This window comes from Coregonus lavaretus, assembly GCF_964263955.1.
Source record: "Coregonus lavaretus genome assembly, chromosome: 6".
NCBI classification, from domain to species: domain Eukaryota; kingdom Metazoa; phylum Chordata; class Actinopteri; order Salmoniformes; family Salmonidae; genus Coregonus; species Coregonus lavaretus.
This window is the reverse complement of record NC_139993.1, coordinates 30,264,974-30,287,884: the sequence shown is the minus strand read 5'-3', so window position 1 is coordinate 30,287,884 and position 22,911 is coordinate 30,264,974. Positions and strand designations below refer to the sequence as shown.

Genomic DNA, 22,911 nt, shown 5'->3' with positions numbered 1-22,911 from the left:
GACTCCGTGATGCTGATTTTCTAGGCAGAGTTGCAAAGATAAAGCTGTATCTCAGACTGGCCAATAAAAAGAAAAGATTAAGATGGGCAGTCTGAGATGGCTTTTTCTTTGCAACTCTGCCTAGAAGGTCAGCATCCCAGAGTCGCTTCTTCACTGTTGACATTGAGACTGGTGTGTGTTATTCTTTTCAAGTGAGTACACAATTATTTGTAGTCTTGCTTTTCCTGGGACTCCACAAGATTTAAGAGGAATAGCCGTGGCAGCGGAGAGGCCAGGTGCGTAATTGCGAAACAGATCAGACACAGGCTTGAGATGTAGCCTATAGCCTAAGTTAGAAGCCTATGCATATTAACCCATAATTCATAAGCTCAATGTTAGGCTTAATATTGTAGTGAATATATCCAGTCTTTACACAGCGAAAAATAATAATAATTTCATCACATAATAAAATCTTAGGTAGGTAGCCTACACTGTGCGCTCCCGAGGCTGCGCTGAGTGCACTCACTCCCAGTCCCCATGGGTACACAGCTTGAAAAACGACCCTATTGTTTAAGAACAACACAATGTAATGAAGAATGTTATTATTGTTTTCAAGTGAGTAGCCTACAAAACTCTAACCTGTAAAATGCATAGTCTATGTCATTTGAATAACTGCTCAAAAGCCTGGCGTTTTGAACGCATATTCATTTCGAAATAACTGCATCTAGCCTGCGTGATTGGGCAACCATTTGGATCAGTTATGGGTTTTTTCTCAGCAGTTTAGCCTATAAGGTCCAGGCACATTAGCAGGCCAGTAATATGGTGTATTCTTTTCAGGATGTATCCGCTAACAGAAACATGCTAATGCATGGATTTCTAGGGGCGCGCATATGAATTATGAGAATGCGAGACCGCGGAGGAAGTTGTATCTATAGTTTCTGCGTTTGGCTTCCGTGTTTTTAAAAGGGTTCGAAAATGTGGAAATAATACCCGCTCTAGAATGCCCTTCTAACCAATCAGAATCAAGTATTCAACAATGCCATGGTATAAACACAAACTATTTTCTTCTGTACCAAACAATTATTCATCTCGTTTCTCTCCATCATAGAAATGTGGTTTGTTACTATCATCTTTTGTGTGAGGTGAATTGAGAACCTATGGCACGTTCTGCCACCGCCGAAAGTTTTCATTTGTTTTTGACAAATGGGCATCCTTGCCACAGGAGGGTTTTCCGTGCCAACCTTTTTCCAGTTTGCCCCCATAGTAAAGGCATGCCAGTCTGCCTGGAATGCAAATATTAATTAAGTGATGAACTGAAGCAGTGTAAAGGGAGAGAGGCAACCCAAGCCCTGGTGCTCTGTGTGTTTGATGTCCGTTTCTCTCCTCTCTCCCTTCATCCCCCAGTGTGTGGAGCTACTGGAGCATGTATGTGTGTCCGATGCAGGGCATCAACTACTCTGATTAGCTTTTTGACTCCTGTGCTGAGTGACTGACTGACAACCAGCGGCTCAGTGAGGAATCACTCCCAGGCTTTTATTTAGCCAGCCAGACAGTGTTCCTATTGATTTGTAACAGCAAGCCATCTTTGCAAATATAGAAAAACATATCTGTTTGTAGAGGTCAAATAGAAGTAGTCTCTGGACAATATATTGCATTGGAGTTGTACTGTAAATGAGTCAAATGATGGGCAGGAATACAATGGATGACAATATAGCCTCAGTGGAAATCAACCTGTTAAAGTAAATAAAATGATCAAAAATGAATGCCACTGGCTTATGAATTTAATTAAGAAGATGTAATCTCTAAACCCTGATCAATATGATTAATCAGTCATGCTCCCGCAGGCTATTTCCCCCATGTGTTTGGAGTACTTACTAGAGCTCTCAGAAATGGTAGATTATGCGCTAAAGCCTTGTACCTAGCCTCCGCATCACATCATGCCAATAATCACAGTAACTCATACCCTCTTGTCTATTACTGCTTTAATCTAGTCTACTGTAGGCTAAATCATATTTTCATTCAAAATTTAGGACCACGGGCACAGCTATGCCTTATCTTTATGTAATCAATAGAATGATAACTGATAAGTGCCTTAATCACTTTTTTATGCACCTCTCTAGTTACGGGGTTTTGGGGTCTATTTTATGGCCAAAAGTAAGAGCAGTTGTGTTGGAAATTGAGTAAGCAATCTCAACGTCTAGTAAATCAAAACAAATAAAATCTCAAGGTTATGTTGAATATAAAACATCTGAATTCTCAGCATTCTCACCCTGCAGCCTGGAAGGAAGCCGAGAGCTAGTGCTTTGGTTGACCAAAACATCAATTGGCCTTTGCACTGACTTCACGCTATAGGTATAATTGGGATTGCAGATATGTTGGTGCTGCACTTGTTCCGTTGCACAGCCTTGCACTAACAAGTGATATTTTGCTAAGGTAAGAAGCTAAGGTTGCAGTTGTTATGATGGCATGCAGACTTGGATGTGAATCATGTATTCTCATCTCTGAATGCATTCCCGTTAATTAGGTCTACCCCTCTCAAAATCCAATTAATATAATATACATTCAATACTTTGGGAAATGTATACAAACTACCTTGTTATTTTTTATCCACACACAACACTTTGTGTTTAAGTCACTGCAGAATGCATATTGAGTTTATTACTATTAGTATCAGACACATTGTGTCAACTATCAGTACAGTGAAAATGTCCACTATATTTACCTGCCTGTAAGCTATTTCTTCTGACTGAGCCCCCCATCATTCATGCAAAAAGTAGCAGTATCCAACTATACCTAATGAGATTTGATCCTAATATACTGAGATAGGGGTACAGAGTTCACGTAGTCCATGCTGTTCTACAGTGCATTGGGAAAGTATTCAGTCCCCTTCCCTTTTTCCCCATTTTGTTATGTTACAGCCTTATTCTAAAATGGATTAAATAAAAAATCTATCTACACACAACACCCCATAATGACAAAATGAAAATAGGTTTTTACAAATGTTTGCAAATCTATTAAAAATCTATTAAAAACTAAACACAAATACCTTATTTATATAAGTATTCAGATCCTTTTGCTATGAGACTTGAAATTGAGCTTTGGTGCATCCTGTTTCCATGGATCATCCTTGAGATATTAATTACAACTTGATTGGAGTCCACCTGTGGTAAATTCAATTGATTGGACATGATTTGGAAGGCACACACCTGTCTATATAAGGCCCCACAGTTGACAGTGCACGTCAGAGCAAAAACCAAGCCATGAGGTCGAAGGAATTGTCCGTAGAGCTCCGAGACAGGATTGTGTCGGCACAGATTTGGGGAAGGGTACAAAACATTTCCGGCAGCATTGAAGGTCCCCAAGAACACAGTGGCCTCCATCACTCTTAAATGAAAGAAGTTTGGAACCACCAAGACTCTTCCTAGAGCTGGCCGCCCGGCCAAACTGAGCAATCAGGGGAGAAGGGTCTTGGTCAGGGAGGTGACCAAGAACCCGATGGTCACTCTGACAGAGCTCCAGAGTTCCTCTGTGGACATGGGAGAACCTTCCAGAAGGACAACCATCTCTGCAGCACTCCACCAATCAGGCCTTTATGGTAGAGTAGCCAGACGGAAGCCACTCCTCAGTAAAAGGCACATAACAGCCCGCTTGGAGTTTGCCAAAAGGCACCTAAAGGACTCTCAGACCATGAGGAACAAGATTCTCTGGTCTGATGAAACCAAGATGAAACTCTTTGGCCTGAATGCCAAGCATCACATCCGAATGTCCTTGAGTGGCCTTGCCAGAGCCCGATCGAACATCTCTGGAGAGACCTGAAAATAACTGTGCAGCGACACTCCCCATCCAACCTGACAGAGCTTGAGAGGATCTGCAGAGAAGAATGGGAGAAACTCCCCAATTACAGGTGTGCCAAGCTTGTAGCGTCATACCCAAGAAGACTTGAGGCTGTAATCGCTGCCAAAGGTGCTTCAACAAAGTACTGAGGAAAGGGTTTGAATACTTATGTAAATGTAATATTTCATTGTTTATTTTATTTTTGCAAAATGTTCTAAACCTGTTTTTGCTTTTTCATTATGGGGTATTGTGTGTAGATTGATTGAGGGGGAAAAAGCGATTTAATCAATTTTAGAATAAGGCTGTTACGTAACAATGTGGAAAAAGTCAAAGGGTCTGAATACTTTCCAAATGCACTGTATCGCCAAGATGAAGAGTCATATTACAAATCATCTGTGAACAACATCAGGCACCTGCTCTGAGCTGGACATCATTTTGAACAAAGTCCCTGCCCATGACTTGTTCAGAATAATTTTTTACAGGATGTACAGTATTTTATTCAGCAGTTCGGTCACATGCAATTTAACAAAGTAAATGCTTGTGGCTCATGTCCAATAGCCACACCAGCTAAACAAAATGGAAACGCTACCTCCAAATGTTTTCAGTTGGAGCAATTGCAGCTCTTTTAACAAAAATCATCATAATAATAATAATATGCCATTTAGCAAACGCTTTTATCCAAAGCGACTTACAGTCATGCGTGCATACTTTTTTGTGTATGGGTGGTCCCGGGGATCGAACCCACTACCCTAGCGTTACAAGCGCCGTGCTCTACCAGCTGAGCTACAGAGGACCACAACATCATAGTTGTTTAACATGCAAATTGTCGATCAATCCATTATATTCCATAGTTTTGAAAGGAATTAGTGTGAAGTGATTTAGCCCATATTGTATAGATATAACAATAGTTGGATAAATTGCAGAGTGGAGCTCTGATTATCTTGACTCACCTTTTTTCCCCCAGTGGTTTATAATTAATTGACAGGCGCGGGTTGTCTCTTCCATCTCTCTGCTTCTTTCATCTTGAAAGTCTCATCTCCCCTGTGGCAGGAGGAACAGCCCACCAGCTTCAGAACATGTTTAAGATGTAGGCTAACATCTTTTTTTATTATCAATATTTTTGACTTTATATTTAGGTTCACCAAACATTTTCATACTTAAGATTTTGTGCATGGGTTAATGTTATTTTTGTAATGCAACACAGAGCCCTACTTTCCATTTTCCCTCTATAATTCTATAAAGTTTGAATTATTGTAGCATGTTTTGGCTCAGTCAATAGTGTCCCTTCATGACGAATAGCTGGCAAACTATTTCCATTAGAATAAATGCTAAAGTAAACTGTAAATGCAGAACATTAACCTTTGTCTTACTCATGTGCTTAACTTTAATGCTATTCCTACACCATCCATTGGGTTATATCATTCAAATGGACTACTTTACATAACATCTACCATTTGCAGTAAATGAACTTAGCACAAGAAACAACTTTAAAATACTCGACTTTCAAGCCTCTAAACTGATGAAAATAACCTTCATACATGTGTTTTATTAAAATATATAAGTAGACAATATGCACGCGTATAATGCTTCCCAAAGTCTACCTCACTTATATTGAGTCTCATTGTGCAGGATGCCATGACTCGCTCTCTTTTGCTCAATTCTATTACGTCTTCCCTCCATACCAAATTTGTCAGCGGCTCGTAGCGTCATGTTCAATATCATCAGCTGCTCTATAGTTTCCAGGCTGTCAGTCTCCACAGATAAAGTAATTCCCCCTGTCCGATGACGGGGAGTGATCGTGTTGGCTGAAGGAGAAGGAGACGGCATGCCAGAGAACAGGGCTTGTTAGCACGAGGCAGGTTAGGCTATAGACAACTTTCAGTAGCCCCCCTCCCTCCCACCCCTATGACAGACTGTGAATGATGAGCCCCACCATTCCCTCTAGTATAGACTCAGACTCAGCAGGGTAGTGTCTTGGAATAGAGGACGAGAGATGGGAGGGGGTGTTCTGAATCATTTCATATCTTATTTTGTGTTTTTTTTAATGTTTGGTGTACTCCTGTTTTTGTAATTCCATGACTGGGTTGTGCAGATGCCTAGAAGTTGGCTTTGTTCAGACCTTCTGGCTCTCAAGTTTTTCTCTCCAAAGAGCCGTCAGGGTTTTTCTTCAAGCTGTTAGCAAAGTTTTCTTTTGATAAATGGTGCGATCAAGATCAATTTGATTATAGTTCTACCAAAGTGAGCGCATATACTTTTCATGTCATCAGTTATCTGTCTTTTTCATTACTTTATTTTGGAGTTATTTTGGAAAAAACAACAAGAAAAGTATAGGCAATATGGTCACACCTGTTGTAATCATGCATCCATCCATCCATATCTGAACTAAAGTGCATTTGGAAAGTATTCAGGCCCCTTGACTTTTTCCACATTTTGTTACGTTACAGCCTTATTCTAAAATTGATAAAAAATACAAATAAATCAGCAATACCCCATAATGACAAAAAAAACATAAATTAGCATAAATATCAAAACATCTGTTTTCACTTTGTCACTTTGTCATTATGGGGTATTGTGTGTAGATTGATGAGGAAAAAATACAATTTAATCAGTTTTAGAATAAGGCTGTAACGTAACAAAATGTGGAAAAAGTCAAGGGGTCTGAATACTTTCTGAAGGCACTGTATTTCATTTTCAATACATTTTGCAAACATTTTTAAAACATGTTTTCACTTTGTCATTATGGGGTATTGTGTGTAGATGGGTGAGAGAAAATATATTTAATCCATTTTAAGTTCAGGATGTAACACAACAAATTTTGGAATAAGTCGAGGGGTATGAATACTTTCTGAAGGCACTGTAAGTGTGTATAGAAAATAATTATTTCATGCTGAAACCCACCAATGGTTTGCACTAAGTTGATGGTTTATATTTAGTATAACGTTTTACAGCTTTGTCATCCTATTTCCAATTAAAAAATGTGTAATTATCTCTGGCCGCACAGAGGGCCAGAGATAATTACAGACGCCTGTGACAATGTAAAGTACCCAAAAGGGCCACTAGATGTCTTGTAAAAAAATTAACTATCTTTGAAAGATGCCAACATTTTTGTAGTTTACTGGTGAACTTAGAACGTTTCCAGTAATATACCCTCCCTTTGTAATCCTACTCATATCCTAAATGAACACCAATCAGGTGGGATTTAACGAGGAAGGGGACAATGCAGAGGTCATGCTGAAGCTGTCCATCAGGACAGTTTTACTTCTTTCTGAAGGATGCTGAACTCGCATAAACCAAATGGCCACGTGTATAGTCGTCCATCTCATACGGACCTTGTCGAGCTTATGTAGCCCACTTCCACCATGAGAGCTCATTAAACAACATGTTTTAAGCTGCCGATTGGTTGACATGGTCATCAACTGTCTGCACACACTGAGAAGACAGCAGTTTTGGCCATCCTATCAGAGAAGTAGTTAATGCAATATAAAGTAGCTGAACACAAGTCACCAAACCTACACCCCTTTACGTAAGATGCTTTCCAGTTCCAAAATCAGTTCCTCAGCAGTTTTCTTTTTCATTTCGGCACTAGCTGTAATAATGGATTAGCTCAATGAATGGCCATCAAGATCTTGGCAAAAAAATGTGTCAAAGGCACTAAATTATTTGATCTATCCAAGTCATTAAGTTGAGGTTGGAACAAAAATTTGCAGACGTTCTGCAGACTAAGATGTATTTTCGTGCCCTGCACTCTTAAACGGCCCACTCCTCTAAGACGGACAGGGTCAGACTAACAGCCCTGCAGCGTGAGCTCATACTGATAATGTGACGTTATACAGGATCTTTTAAAGCTGAAGTTAAACAATGTCCACAACTCAGATCATATTAACATCTCTCTTAACATCTCTCTTCTCCTTTTTTTTTTTTTAATCTCTTTCTCTTGCTCACTGTCTCTCAAACTCTCTCTAGCTATGGGAGCTATCCTCCGGCGAGATGCTCCTGTCTGTTCTTTTTGACGTGGGCATCATGTCAGTGACCCTTGACCCCTGCGAGTACTACCTCTTCTGCGGCGGCAGTGACGGTGGTATATTTCAGGTGTCCCTCTGTAGCCAGGTAAGCTATGTTGTTTTTATCTTCTCCACCTTCGCCGTTTACCCCTGAGCTTTCATCGATTAACTTCACAACGCGTTTGAATGACAAACTGTGGGTGTCTCTTAATGGAGCATCCGTCAAGCGCAACCTTGCCCACGCGGACATGGGGTTTTTGTTTCATAACATCAAGGGTTCATCAATGGCCTCCCTGTACATTATAAATGGGTTGCCTTACCATAAATAACCAACCCATTGTGGACAGTACCCACGGAGAGAAGTGTCTGGACAGGGGTGAGCTCAGCCGGGTGACGGCAAATTGCAAAGCAGATATACAGTGGGTACAATTGGCCACAGTCTGGCGACGCACCAAGGGCAAATGACGTAACTGAGAGAGACTTTGAACTGACAGATCCATCTGTAAAACCATAGGCAGTTCATAGAACTTTGAAGACTGCAGATGAGCAGCCTGAGGCAAATAAGCACATTCATTTCAAGCCATTGAAAATAACCTTAGAACAGCATATACTGTCATCAAACCCGTTACCCGATTTATTAATTATTTAAAAGTGAAAACTTTATTTAATTTCCACAAGTGAAGGCGGGACACTTCACCAAGTACACACAACTGACAAACGTAATAAATTCAGAACATTACAAATAAAATAATCCCCCCTCCACCTGTCAATTGCCGTCTAATACACCTTTGACTGAATTCCCTTTTGAGTTAGTCCTTGACATTTCCAGTGAAGCACCAAAATACAGTAAGCTTCGTAAGATGGGCCCTCTGATCAGCTGACAGCGCCTTGATGTGGCTCTTCAGTGCTGTCCTGGAACTTGGCTGCTAAAATGTGTTAATGAAGAGGGGAATGTGGTGCACAGGGAAGGTCAAGGCAGGTTACACTTACACAAAGCTTTGTCTAGTGGGAGATTGGGAGGGCATATCCGGAACTGTACTCTAAAGCCTCCTAATGTTGGGGTCACCCCGGTTTTTCCAGCTTAAGCCACTGAGAAAGACTTCTTCAGTTCAAAGGGAAAATATTAATAAAACCGAAGTCTACCATCTGCCACAATTTTGTTATTCTGCACATGTATCAGGGAATTCTCTAAAGGGATTCCGCTGTTGCTTTTCCATGAACTTTCTAACAATGCACCATCCTTGTACGGGTGAATCCCCATGCCTGTTGGCCCGAAAGATGGGAGAGGTGATAGAAAGGGGGGTACATTGGCAAGGCCTGTGTTTGAGTGTAAATCACCTGGGGTCTTTCATGGCGATTATTGCCCGATACCGTGCCTCATGAGTGACTTCTTTGCCCCCTACGCTTCTCCTGGTTGCCCCCGTATATCACCGTTTCTATACATTCCCATGAGTGTCGTCTAGTGGGATTCTTTCTGACAGCTTTTTTTCATGGAGAAAGGAGACGACATGTCAGGTTCAGAGTTATGTCTGCCAGCCCTCTGGCTAAGTGAATCTAGTCTTACTGCAACATGCTAATCAAGAGCTTCCTTCGTCTTCCTCGGCTTTGACAGAACATTAAACACAAGATGGACTTCTGTATTAGGCATGATTGATGGTTTATTTGGAGGATGGGCTCCTTTTGTGCCCCTTAAAGTCACATTTCCATGCAGAAAAATGTCTTTGTCAAGCTGCAGTGAATTAATCCACATTTTGTATGTAACCGACGCAACCAACTAGATCCGAGAAGACATGAATGGATGTGGATCAATTTGAGTTTCAAGCTTTGTCCTCTCTTCTCCTTTCTACTCGTCATGAGTTTCATGTCAGGTACCACAAAGAAACTTGTATAAAAGACTAAATTAAACATGACAGAAATTAATGTGCACTTTTTAGCACAAGAAAGGATCCCCCTCCCCTTGTTAGACCACCCCACTTCTATTTAAAACCTAATTTCCCTCATCCTGGCTCTTGCAGTTGCACGAAACTGGGTGTGAGTCACTCACTGTGCAGGCGGGTTACCCTTAGGCATCACCCACCATGATAGACACATCCTGCCTCTCTCTTTCTCTCCCACACTCCTGCAGCAAGTTCAGATGGAGTGCTTCCAAATGCTTGCTTCCATGACTTTGGAATCACTGTCTGAGTAAAGGCGGATCACTCACCACTCCATTTATGTACTCCATTTATGTATCCTTAATTAAACTCGCACATTTTGTTTTTTCAACCTCCTTACTCGATAGCTCTTTATTTTTAATTGTGAAAGCCTCCCAAAATCCATCAGCGCCACTGGAAATGTTGTGGGTGACACTTGTATGTATGGCCAAATAAGCGATATCCCAGAGGCATCAGGTTTGAGTGGAGAAAAACCTGCCTCTGTGAAAGTCATACAGATGGATGGATACAGATGGGTAACAAATAATTGTGTGTATATATAGTGTATGTGGACACCCCTTCAAATTAGTGCATTTGGCTATTTCAGCCACACCTGTTGCTGACAGGTGTAAAATCGAGCACACAGCCATGCGATCTCCATAGACAAACATTGACAGTAGAATGGCCTTACTTTAGAGTTCGGTAACTTTCAACGTGGCACCGTCATAGGATGCCACCTTTCCAACAAGTCAGTTCATCAAATTTCTGCCCTGCTAGAGCTGCCCCGGTCAACTGTAAGTGCTGTTATTGGTCTGGGGCTGTTTTTCTTGGTTCGGGCTAGGCCCCTTAGTTCCAGTGAAGGGAAATCTTAACGCTACAGTATACAATGCCATTCTAGATGATTCTGTGCTTCCAACTTTGTGTCAACAGTTTGGGGAAGGCCCTTTCCTGTTTCAGCATGACAATGCCCCCGTGCACAAAGCGAGGTCCATACAGAAAAAGGTTTGTCGAGATCGGTGTGGAAGAACTTGACTGCCCTGCACAAAGCCCTGACCTCAACCCCATCGAACACCTTTGGGATGAATTGGAACGCCGACTGCGAGCCAGGCCTAATCGCCCAACATCAGTACCTGACCTCACTAATGCTCTTGTGGCTGAATGAAAGCAAGTCCCCGCAGCAATGTTCCAACATCTAGTGGAAAGCCTTCCCAGAAGAGTGGAGGCTGTTATAGCAGCAAAGGGGGGACCAACTCCTACTGACACATGGTTTTTGTTCCAGTCCTATCACTGAATATTAATACAACCAAAAAGTGAATGTTAGTCAGTAAGGGACATGGGAGCTGTTGGTGGCAGAATGATTACATGAGAATATTCACAGAAACGGTCATGTAGACTGTTCCTTTTAGTTTTTATCATTTTTTTTTTTAGAGAACTTTGTCTACGGTACAGATTACTGCGTCTAATAGTAGCATTCTACTATTGGTCAGGGGATTCTACAACCCTTTTATGTTAACTTTTTGACATGAAAGTATCACAATAATTGCTTTGAATGTTGTAGTAGAGTGACTTGACCTCAGGAAGATTGGCTCAAAGTTATGAAATAGTAATTGATATGAAAGATAAAAGATTTCTGAGAGACAGCCTATCATTTCATTTATTCATATTTAAGAGTGTTTCATGTCTGCTGAAAAGACCTGTTGCAATTATTGAGAAAATTCCCCAAGTCAAGACCTGGTTTGGATACACAAGTTGCTCAGCTTCTTATTAATGCCTACTGACCCCTTTCACCTTGGTCCTGTATCTGGAATCATAGGTTATTAGTGTGCTAACGTTCCTCATGTATTTTATTTCAGATCCCTAATGCTTGCCTTTTAAATATTTTCAAAGCCAAGCTGCTGCTGCTCCATTGACTCGCACCCCTTTTGACTTCCAAACGCAGTCTTTAGACGCTTAATTATTTAGGCATATCATCTTCAAGATGGTTAATTAAGGTAATTGGAGAGAAAAAAGCTTTTATAGCCCTGGGTTTGAGTACAACTAAAATGTATTCTCTTTTGTTTAAAGAGAGGAACATGTTTGTTAAAACAGGTGTTTGATTAAACAAAGTGTTAATGGCAAGCTCTGTGTTGTTCCTCCATAGATGCTGGAACTTGCTGGTGAGTGAAATCACAGCTTTTTAAAGCTTTTTCATTTCCTCTTCCCTCTGGATTCCCCCTAGCTCTCAAAGTATAATGATCAGTCTCATTATGCTGCCTTCTCTGTCATTCATTCTAAAGGGATTGCAGATCATCTGTTACTCATTTGGCCTTGTTGTGATTGAGAATGGATATTGTGTTGCTTTGGGCCAACTGGCTTCCATCACAAATGTTTGATATTTTTAGTTTTTATGTATTCATTTATACATGATTTGTCAGAATCCAATAGGGTTGCTGCATATCTGAACATATTGTGGTTTATTTTTAACACAGAGTGAGAACTTTTTATTCAAACTACATGTATACTGTATTTGGACCTTGCACCAACCCCATAAGTTAACCATAATTTCCCTACACCAACAACCACATTTTCGTTTCCATCTCATGATTCAGCTTAAACATTTTCTGAGTATAATATCGAAACTCTGCCATCTCTACAGTCAGTATCCAAAAGGCATTAACGCTGCACTAGCACGTCTTTCTGCTCCCCTAATTGTGCTGTTTACCCGATTTGGAGAGGGTTATTCATTTCCTAAACAGCTTAACACTGAATGTTCCCGTAGATCATTGTTTAATAAAGGGGATTTCATACCGTAGCTGGGCAGAAGTTTCTATGTGATGAGTGTTTCAATGCATGGTGGGCATTATCTCTGCCAGTGGGGATACGAGCTTTGCATTCAGAGAGAGCTGCGTTTGTTGTGCTGTTTGGTTCCCCCCTTGTTTAAATTGTTCAGCAGGAGATGAGACCGTGAGCCCAGAATTGTCACATTTGGATAAATAGGCCTAGTGACAGACAGAAAATCTGATCATTCCCTTCCCCGAGGCGGCAGCAGCAGCAGCAGCAGCAGCTAGCTGTTTCCTTTTACTGCAGTGTGAAGGTTTAGAAATGTAATCCTGCCAATACGTTTTTGCCATAGAAAATAAAATGTTCTTGCTAAATGGTTCCGAATATCCCTCACTGATTTAAGCACTTGATTTTAACATTAACAGGCTAATGTTAGAAGAAAAATAATCTGTCCTTCATCGTGGTGAATTACTATTTTATCACTCCACCTCCAACATTTTAGTTAATGTAGTGGTGTGAAATGAGACATGAGGCTTCCCTCAAACCTTCCCTTGATGATTAGCATTTCAGTCATCTGGCCATTTGTACAGCTGAATATCCAGCCCAAGCCAGGCTTGTACACAAACAGATATAATTAATAGCTATGACTTCAACTAAATCCCTTTCAAGTCCACTTGTCATGTTTAATTGAGTACTTTCAAGACAGGCAGTATAGGCGTGATGTAATGATTAGTCTGTCATAGTAAAATCCAGCAGTGTCCAGTCCTCCCTCCCTCCCTTGCATGTCTGATGCAACCCCATCCCTAATTAATGCAATTAAGTAAATCGATCAAACCATTTAGAGGCTGGAGAGTGCCAAAAATTCCCTGCCAACTTAATAGAGGAGAGAGAGGAACATGTAAAAAATCTTATAAAATTTGTCACATGCTTTGTAAACAATAGATGTGGACTAACAGTGAAATTCTTACTTACGGGCCCTTCCCAAGATTGCAGAGAAAGAAAATGGAGAAATAATAGAAAAGTAAAACACGTAATAATAGATACACAATGAGTAACAATAACTTGGCTATATACAAGGGGTATCAGTACCGAGTCGATGTGCAGGGGTACGAGTTAATTGAGGTAGCTATGTGTATATATATAACTAGAAATAAAGTAACATAGTAATCAGTAGCAGCAGCGTATGTGATGAGTCAAAAAAGTTAGTGCAAAAAGGGTCAATGCAGATAGTCAGGGTAACTATTAAACTAACTACAGTGCCTCGCTAAAGTATTCACCCCCCCTAGACATTTTTCCTATTTTGTTGCATTACAACCTGTAATTTAAATTGATTTTTATTTGGATTTCATGTAATGAACATACAAAAAATAGTCCAAATTGGTGAAGTGAAATGAAAAATAAATAAATAACGGAAAAGTGGTGCGTGCATATCTATTCACCCCCTTTGCTATGAAGCCCCTAAATAAGAACAGGTGGACTTTATTTAAGTGTCACATGATCTGTCACATGATCTCAGTACATATTCACCTGTTCTGAAAAGCCCCAGAGTCTGCAACACCACTAAGCAAGGGGCACCACCAAGCAAGCGGCAACATGAAGACCAAGGAGCTCTCCAAACAGGTCAGGGACAAAGTTGTGGAGAAGTACAGATCAGGGTTGGGTTATAAACAAATATCAGAAACTTTGAACATCCCATGGAGCACCATTAAATGAAAGAATATGGCACCACAACACAGCTGTGTACAACACACCTGCCAAGAGAGGGCCGCCCACCAAAATTCACGGACCAGGCAAGGAGGGCATTAATCAGAGAGGCAACAAAGAGACCAAAGATAACCCTGAATGAGCTGCAAAGCTCCACAGCGTAGATTGAAGAGTGGCCAGAAAAAAAGCCATTGCTAAAGAAAAGAATAAGCAAACACGTTTGGTGTTCGCCAAAAGTCATGTGGGAGACTCCCCAAACATATGGAAGAAGGTACTTTGGTCAGATGAGACTAATATTGAGCTTTTTGGCCATCAAGGAAAACGCTATGTCTGGCGCAAACCCAACACCTCTCATCACCCCGAGAACACCGATGTTTTTCATCGGCAGGGACTGGGAAACTGGTCAGAATTGAAGGAATGATGGATGGCGCTAAATACAGGGAAATTCTTGAGGGAAACCTGTTTCAGTCTTCCAGAGATTTGAGACTGGGACGGAGGTTCACCTTCCAGCAGGACAATGACCCTAAGCATACTGCTAAAGCAACACTCCCGAGTGGCGCAGTGGTCTAAGGCACTGCATCGCAGTGCTAGCTGTGCCACTAGAGATCCTGGTTCGAATCCAGGCTCTGTGTCGTAGCCGGCCGCGACCGGGAGACCCATGGGGCGGCGCACAATTGGCCCAGCGTCGTCCAGGGTAGGGGAGGGAATGGCCGGCAGGGATGTAGCTCAGTTGGTAGAGCATGGCGTTTGCAACGCCAGGGTTGTGGGTTCGATTCCCAAGGGGGGCCAGTATGAAAAATAAAAAAATAACTGTAAGTCGCTCTGGATAAAGAGCGTCTGCTAAATGACTCAAATGTAAATGTAAAAATGTTTAAGGGGAAACATTTAAATGTCTTGGAATGGCCAATCCAATTGAGAATTTGTGGTATGACTTAAAGTTTGCTGTACGCCAGCGGAACCCATCCAACTTGAAGGAGCTGGAGCAGTTTTGCCTTGAAGAATGGGCAAAAATCCCAGTGGCTGGATGTGCCAAGCTTATAGAGACATACCCCAAGAGACTTGCAGCTGTAATTGCTGCAAAAGGTGACTCTACAAAATATTGACTTTGGGGGGGGGGGGGGGGGGGGGGGGGGGGGTGAATAGTTATGCACGCTCAAGTTTTCTTTTTTTGGTCTTATTTCTTGTTTTTTCACCCCAAAAAATATTTTGCATCTTTAAAGTGGTAGGCATGTTGTGTAAATCAAATGATACAAATCCCCCCAAAATCAGGTTGTAAGGCAACAAAATAGGAAAAATGCCAAGGGGGGTGAATACTTTTGCAAGCCACTGTATTTAGCAGTCTTATGGCTTGGGGGGTAGAAGCTGTTCAGGGTCCTGTTGGTTCCAGACTTGGTGCATCGGTACCTCTTGCCATGCGATAGCAGAGAGAACAGTCTATGACTTGGGTGGCTGTAGTGTTTGACAATTTTTAGGGCCTTCCTCTGACACCGCCTGGTATAGAGGTCCTGGATGGCAAGGAGCTCTGCTCCAGTGACGTACTGGGCCGTACGCACCACCCTTGGTAGCGACTTGCGGTCGGAGGCCAAGCAGTTGCCACACCAAGCAGTGATGCAGCCAGTCAAGATGCTCTCGATGGTGCAGCTGTAGAAATTTTTGAGGACCACATTTTTTCTGCCTCCTGCGGGAGAAGAAGCGTTCAGGACGGTGTTGGTGTGTTTGGACCTTAATAGATCCTTAGTGATGTGGACACCGAGGAACTTGAAGCTCTCGACCCATTCCAGTACACCGTCGATGTAAATGGGGGCGTTTGGCCCTCCCTTTCATGTAGTCCACAATCAGCTCCTTTGTCTTGCTTACGTTGAGAGAGGTTGTTGCCCTGGCACCACACTGCCAGGTCTCTGACGACCTCCCTATAGGCTGTCTCATCATCGTCGGTGATCAGGCCTACCACCGTTGTGTTGTCGGAAAACTTAATGATGGTGTTGGAGCCATGCAGTCGTAGGTGAACAGGGAGTACAGGAAGGGACTAAGCACGCACACCTGAGGGGTCCCCATGTTGAGGGTCAGCGTGGCGGATGAGTTGTTGCCTACCCTTACCTCCTGGGGGTGTCCAGTCAGGAAGTCCACGATACAGTTGCAGAGGGAGGTGTTCAGTCCCAGGGTTCTTAGCTTAATGATGAACTTGAAGGGCACTATGGTGTTGAACACTGAGCTGTAGTCAATGAACAGCATTCTCACGTGCCTACGTAAGTGTACCTGAGGCGCAAGCTCATTAGCTGTGGGTATGAAAAAAAACTGTGTGATGATTGCATACTCTGATGAACTTTTGTTGACTTTTTTCTTCTTCTGATCTGCAGAGCTTAAGTCGGGATAAGACGTTCCAGTCGGACAACGAGGGCAACCAGGTTTTCAAAGGACATAGGTGGGTTGCCTTCAAGGTCTCGTCTATGTAATATACACTGTGTGTAGAAAAATATTAGGAACACCTGCTCTTTCCATGACATAGACTGACCAGGTGAATCCAGGTGAAAGCTATGATCCCTTATTGATGTCACCTGTTCAATCCACTTCAATCAGTATAGATGAAGGGGAGGAGACAGGTTAAAGAAGGATTTTTAAGCCTTGAGACAATTGAGACATGGATTGTTTGTGTGCCATTCAGAGGATGAATGAGCAAGACAAAATATTTAAGTGCCTTTGAACGGGGTATGGTAGTAGGTGCCAAGCGCACCGGTTTGAGTTTGTCAAGAACTCCAACGCTGCTGGGTTTTTCATGCTCAACAGTTTCCCGTGTGTATCAGGCCAGTGGTCGAAAACGGGTCATTGATGAAAGTACAAAGGAGGCTGACACGAATTGTGCATAGCAACAGACGTACTACAGTTAATCAACTGACAGACAGTCCAGTACAACATTGGTGCCCAAAGACCCATAAAATAATGCACAACTCATTGTACCTTGACACGAATGGGGTATGGCAGCCGACAACCTAAGAGTTCTACTTCTTTCAGCAAAAATCAAGAAACTGCGGTTGCAGTGGGCTAAGGAACGAAGACACTAGAGAATTGAAAAAACATTGCCTGGTCTGATGAATCCTGGTTCCTGCTGTTTCATGCTGATGGGAGGACTAGGGTATGGAGAAAACCCACTATCCTGGCGTTGCAAGCGTCATGCTCTACCAACTGAGCTACAGGTCTCCTCTGTCTCTTTATCATAGGCCAGCTAGAGTGCAGACCCACATCCTCTGTGACACGGGGGGTGGTGGGGTGGAGAAAGGAATGGTTCAGGATGAGGGGCTTTGATGCTTTAACAGCTGTGTGGTGACTGACAGGGGTTGTTTCATGTGGCGTTAATACCCCACGGTATCCTTGTAGAATCTTTGTGCCGAACCAGGTCCCAGTAGCCAGAGAAGTTCAGGCGTCCTAATCTCTCACACCATATGGTATCTGGGACTGCCAAGGTGCATGCCACCACCATACTGATGGGAGAGGCACACAGAACCAGACTAGAAGACTTGAGTGGCTTTTTGTAGCTGCAGAGCAGGGGGCAGAAGGAGCGTACACTATCTGAATTTTTCCCCTTCACTCATTTGGTACTGAAAACGTCTCTGTTTTGTTACGATTCCTGGAAGGCACATACATGGTAATTAGGTTTCCTGTAATGTGTGAACAGAAACAAGCAAGATAACAACGTTCAAACGCTGCTGTAAGAAAACAGGCTTAGGAAGGAAAGTGTTACATATTTTTTTTCCAGCAATGACCTTTGGCCTCCCTTGTGATGTGACTGTAGATGCATGAATATGTACTCCGGTGATTTGTAAGGAAACTTACAATGGCATTTAAGAAATCAGAACAGTTTAGTTTAGAACTTGTGAAAGAAAAAATGGAATCTGATATAATATACTTGCTGAAATTGAGATTTTGTGTGACTAGATTACTTTCATTATTTACTTAGGTAATAAAGGAAAAGCTGAGACATGAATGTTGATCCCCAAACATTTGATGTTTGAGAACCCTATTTTATTAGCTAAGTGGTGATCTCCCTTTGCACTCATCCCTCCACAGGAACCTAGTGACCTGTCTGTCTGTGTCTATGGACGGCACTCTCCTCCTCTCGGGCTCCCACGACGAGACCATACGACTGTGGGACATCCAGAGCAAGCAGAGCATCCGCAGCATCAACCACAAAGGTAAGCTTGAATCACCCCTCGCCTCACCAAACCCAAGTCTCACCTCAGTGGCCCAAACCCATCTCTTCAGTTCAGCAGCTAACATAGCAAATGCCTCGCTGAGACATTGATTTCTCCCAGAACACCCTGAGTCATACATCACCCTGCCCCCGAACCGTGTTAGAAAACCCTTCCATACTTGCTCTTCCTTGAGGTCATGGAGTGTGTGGTTTGACATGCATGCCTTTTGGCCTGTACTATACTCCAGGTGCAATTTTTTTTGCTCTCTGTCTCTGTTACGGTTGTTGTTTCCAGTGAAGTGATCAGTTGACTGGGTGCCAACAGCAGACGCCAAACTTGATGCCCGCCTTGCGCTGGGCTTTCGGTTCAGCGTAGGTTGGTTTGTAATGGCAAGCTGATGCGTTTATTTACATTGGCTCTTCATGTTAGTTTGTGTATCAGATATACACTGAGTGTACAAAACATTAAGACCTGCTCTTTCCATGACATAGACTGATAAATGAATCCAGGTGAAAGCTATGATCCCTTATTGATGTCACTTGTTAAATCCACTTCAATCAGTGTAAATGAAGGGGAAGAGGGATTGTTAAGCCTTGAGACAATTGAGACATGGGTTGTTTATGTGTGCTATTCAGAGGGTGAATGGGCAAGACAAAATATTTACTTTAAGTGCCTTTGAATGGGGTATTGTAGTAGGTGCCGGTGGACCGGTTTGAGTGCGTCAAAAACTGCAACGCTGCTGGGTTATTCACACTCAACAGTTTCCTGTGTGTATCAAGAATGGTTCACCACCCATAGGAAGGTTTTCGTAATGTTTGGTATACTCAGTGTACGTATCCAAGGCAGGTTAGAAGTATGAATATGTTTTTTAAACAATAATAACTAACATATTGAAAATATAATTGCTGCTGTCGAAAGTGCCAATGCAAGAAGTATCATTGATCATTTTCTGAAAATATTGTTATCGGTTGATTGTAAGTAAGATAGAGTTAATAACTATAAGGTAGCTGAGCTCTCAAAATAGAGTTGTTCCTATCACATTGACGCATCTGTCACCTTTCCATGGGCCACAGCACCAACTCAGTGCGACAGAGTCCCTTTCGTTAAGTGCTTTTAGAGAACTGAGATTTGATTGCATCACTGGGCAGGTTGCGACCTCATTTTGTTTTAATAGGATGTTTCTGTTGTTTATTCAGCCACTGTGACTGGTTAGCTGTCTATTAGTTTTGGCCGGATGGAGGAAGTAATGATGTTCAGCAGCACTTGTATTGAAATGCCTTCTGGCTATGGGAGAAGTAAGCATCGCACCATGGCCTTGCCAGACCTTTTGGGACACTGCAATCTTGCTTTCAGGGTTAGAGCTTGGTGTTGTTTACCCCTGTCAAGTTTTTTGGGTCTTTATAAGGCCTCCGCAGTAGGCTTGGGCAGTATCCAGATTGTCGTACCTTCATACCAACCTTGTGCCATACTGGTATATTCTGTAACATGGCTAACTAGCTACTAAAGATAGCTAACTAGCCACTAAATTAGCAAAACTGCAGAGCATTTAGCACATTTTAGACTGTTAACTTAATAGTTATAAGATATCTAGCTGGCAAACATTTAGTTGTGAATTCTATACTGTAACTAGATCACCTGGCACATGCTGCACAACAGTGAGTGACTCACAAGGCTCTGGTCTCTAGTAGTTGTGTGTAAACAAACACCATGTGACTGGGGAATACCAGTAAGCTTCATAATGAAAAATGATGTGTAAAATGAACGCCATCTTCTTTATCTCCTAACAGATTGCACAAGTTGACTGCAGGTATTTACTTAAAAAGTAGCTACAAATATTCACATTTATTTACGAAACTTCAAATAAATAGTTTCAATGGTATTAATGGTATTAAAAAACCATCCTGTGGCTATTTCCAAATACCCCAGTATATGGTATACTGCCCAAGCCTAGTCTGCAATCATCTGACTTTCTAAAGAGAAGGCTGAGAGGGTCATACTGGGTCTTGACCAACGGTTTACTTTACAGGGTTTATTTATTACACACACAAAAACACACATTTCACTCACACAGCCGGAAATGCACACTCCCCACTGCTGACCACCGTCTGCAAAGCCTCCGAGCTGATCAACATTGCTCTGCCACTGAAACGATTGGGCTGTCAGAAAACACCTCTGTCTCGGTGGCCTATTTTCAGGCAGTACATTCTTCACTGAAAAGCTCTTCAAGCAATATGTCAAGTCAAGAAGCAGCAGGCGAGTATTGGAATGTGAGAATGAAAGTAATGAATTGGGCTTTAGCCCACCATTGTTGTGAGGGTGTTCAATACAGGCCTCGCTATTAAACGACAGGAGTTTATTTGTCAAGGGATAATGCACTGCTTCTGTGCTTCACACTGTCCCCCCAGTTGAATTAATAAGAAGACAAAATCATGTCTTTTAAGTAGTAGTAAGCTAACATTGTTATAGTTTATGTTGCTTCAAAAGTTTTACCACTAAGATTATAATGGATACATATTTTTGTTGTTGATGTGGACTGTCTCTGGCAGTGTTGGTCCAACACTGATCAATGGCGAAGCCATAATTAGATGACAACGTTAAACAACCCTTTTCTTTTTTGTCATTTGTTATGCGGTTCTTCAGTCAAATCACTCCATGATTAAATATTACAATGTAAACTTCATGGAAATTAATCTTTAATGACATCATCAAATTGTGACAATAATTTGACCATTCAACAACCCAGTAGCAAAACAAGAAAGAAAACCACACACTTTAGACTATGGTCTATTTGCATCCAGTAAATAAATAGCCCGTAATGTATACCTGCACCAGTCAACTATGAACTGTGAACACAACCGCCAGGCCCAAATGTATAGATGGATGTCAACTCTGTGTCTCCCTTGACTGTGTCTATGCTCCGTGGGCTGCATTATATCTCAGAGGCTCTCAACCTGTCTCCAGCCATCTTCCTAGCCCCAGCCCCCACCTTGTCTTCCACAAGGAGCAGCAGAGAGGGTAAGTTCAGCCCTCCACATCCACAGTAAATCTCCCGAGCTCTAGCCTGGTTTCCCCAACTCTGTTCTGGGAGAGCAAAGGCGGATATTGGCCCTCTCTGAAGGCAATTAGAAAAACCTTTCACAGCCCCGTCGCTCTCCCTCATTCTATCCATCTTCACTAAGCTCCGCAGCTCGCCCGGCACAAATCAGAAGAGTAGTGGCGGAAAATCTGAGCCGCTCACAAGCGACCGGAATTTTTGGGAATTGTGGCTTTGGAAATTAGGTGTATGGTCAATGTCTGTAAAACTAACTTCCGTTGAAGTTATTTAGCATTTGGCTTATTTGAGAGATCATATCAGTCCCTGATCAAAGTTTTTTAGTCTGTGATGGTGGCACCATTGGGTGGAAAAGATAGACTTGGTATGAGTGGTCAAAGGACAGAATGTAGGCTACCATTGCTCATTATAATCTCCTGGCCTATACAGAGTGCAGTATGGTATCTTTAAACTGATTTACACCATGCCTAGCAGGGGAAATAAGGAAAGGGCCAAATGGTTAGACCTGTTTGTAAGCGAGGGGATGAAAATCATTAATCTACTTGTGAGAGATAATTACTTACTTCCTAGGTTCTTAACCCTGTTTATAAATGTTAAATCAGAACGAAAGCTTGAGGCGAAGGGTCTCCATGTAGGACTTGGCCTAGAAATCTCACTCTCATTACTACTTTTTTCACATCTCATGAATAATAAGGGAACTTGTATAGCACACATGAACACACACGAACACACACACCACTACCATCCTCACCACCACAGACAGACAGGTGGTCGTGACTGGCATTCTCTGCATCGTAATTAACAAAATCCAACGTCTGTTGCTATGCGTCCAAGGTGAACCGTTGATTGAGACCGTATTTAGACTTCAAACGACCCCCTTCCCACTGCTGTCTGCACTGCTCCTCCTGCATGGATTAAACTGCCAACTTCACTAATCCTTAGTGTCTCTGTGAGCTCAGTATTTCTGGCCTGCTGTTGTCTCTGACGAATATCTGTTATTCCTTCTGCAACCACCATTGATCAAGAAAGGAGTGGGCTGGAGAAGTGGTGAACCGGACAGACTTGGAGACCTCAAGGGGTTGGACAAGAATAGCCTACCGATGTTACGATGTGTGTCGTATTAGTACATTTTTGTATCTTATTCTTAGTCCATTATGGTATCCAAGTGAGTTTTGGTGTCTGTTTGGAAGCTCTTTGACAATATTTTGTCATCAACACTGAGTAATTATATGATTCACAAGTCACATTGTTTTAACCTTTTTGGGGGAGGGACACACTCTACAAACTGTAGGCACTGCTGCTGCAAATGTCACTTTGCAGTTCTGAAACACTACTGCTGCTGAAAGGTGAAGAGCACAGTAACATTGTGGCGTGCATCGAGACATCGGTGTTAACAAAGCCAAGAGAGTGATATCCTTTACTCATGGCAGTCCAAACAAATGGCCTCAAGTTATGGGCTGTTTATTTTAAAACTTCTAGAA

The 22,911-nt window shown here is 42.2% G+C and overlaps 1 protein-coding gene across 2 annotated transcripts in view; it reads left to right on the top strand.

The window, feature by feature from the left end:
• LOC311131410 (WD repeat-containing protein 18) overlaps window positions 1–22,911 on the top strand; it is a 115,094-nt gene that overhangs the window by 33,775 nt on the left and 58,408 nt on the right. For both annotated transcript variants that reach the window (XM_084164376.1, XM_084164377.1), the window contains 3 exons: window positions 7,777–7,920; window positions 16,549–16,613; window positions 18,254–18,378. In XM_084164376.1, the coding sequence (XP_084020502.1) occupies window positions 7,777–7,920; window positions 16,549–16,613; window positions 18,254–18,378 (334 nt within the window). The remainder of the gene's footprint in view (window positions 1–7,776; window positions 7,921–16,548; window positions 16,614–18,253; window positions 18,379–22,911) is intronic.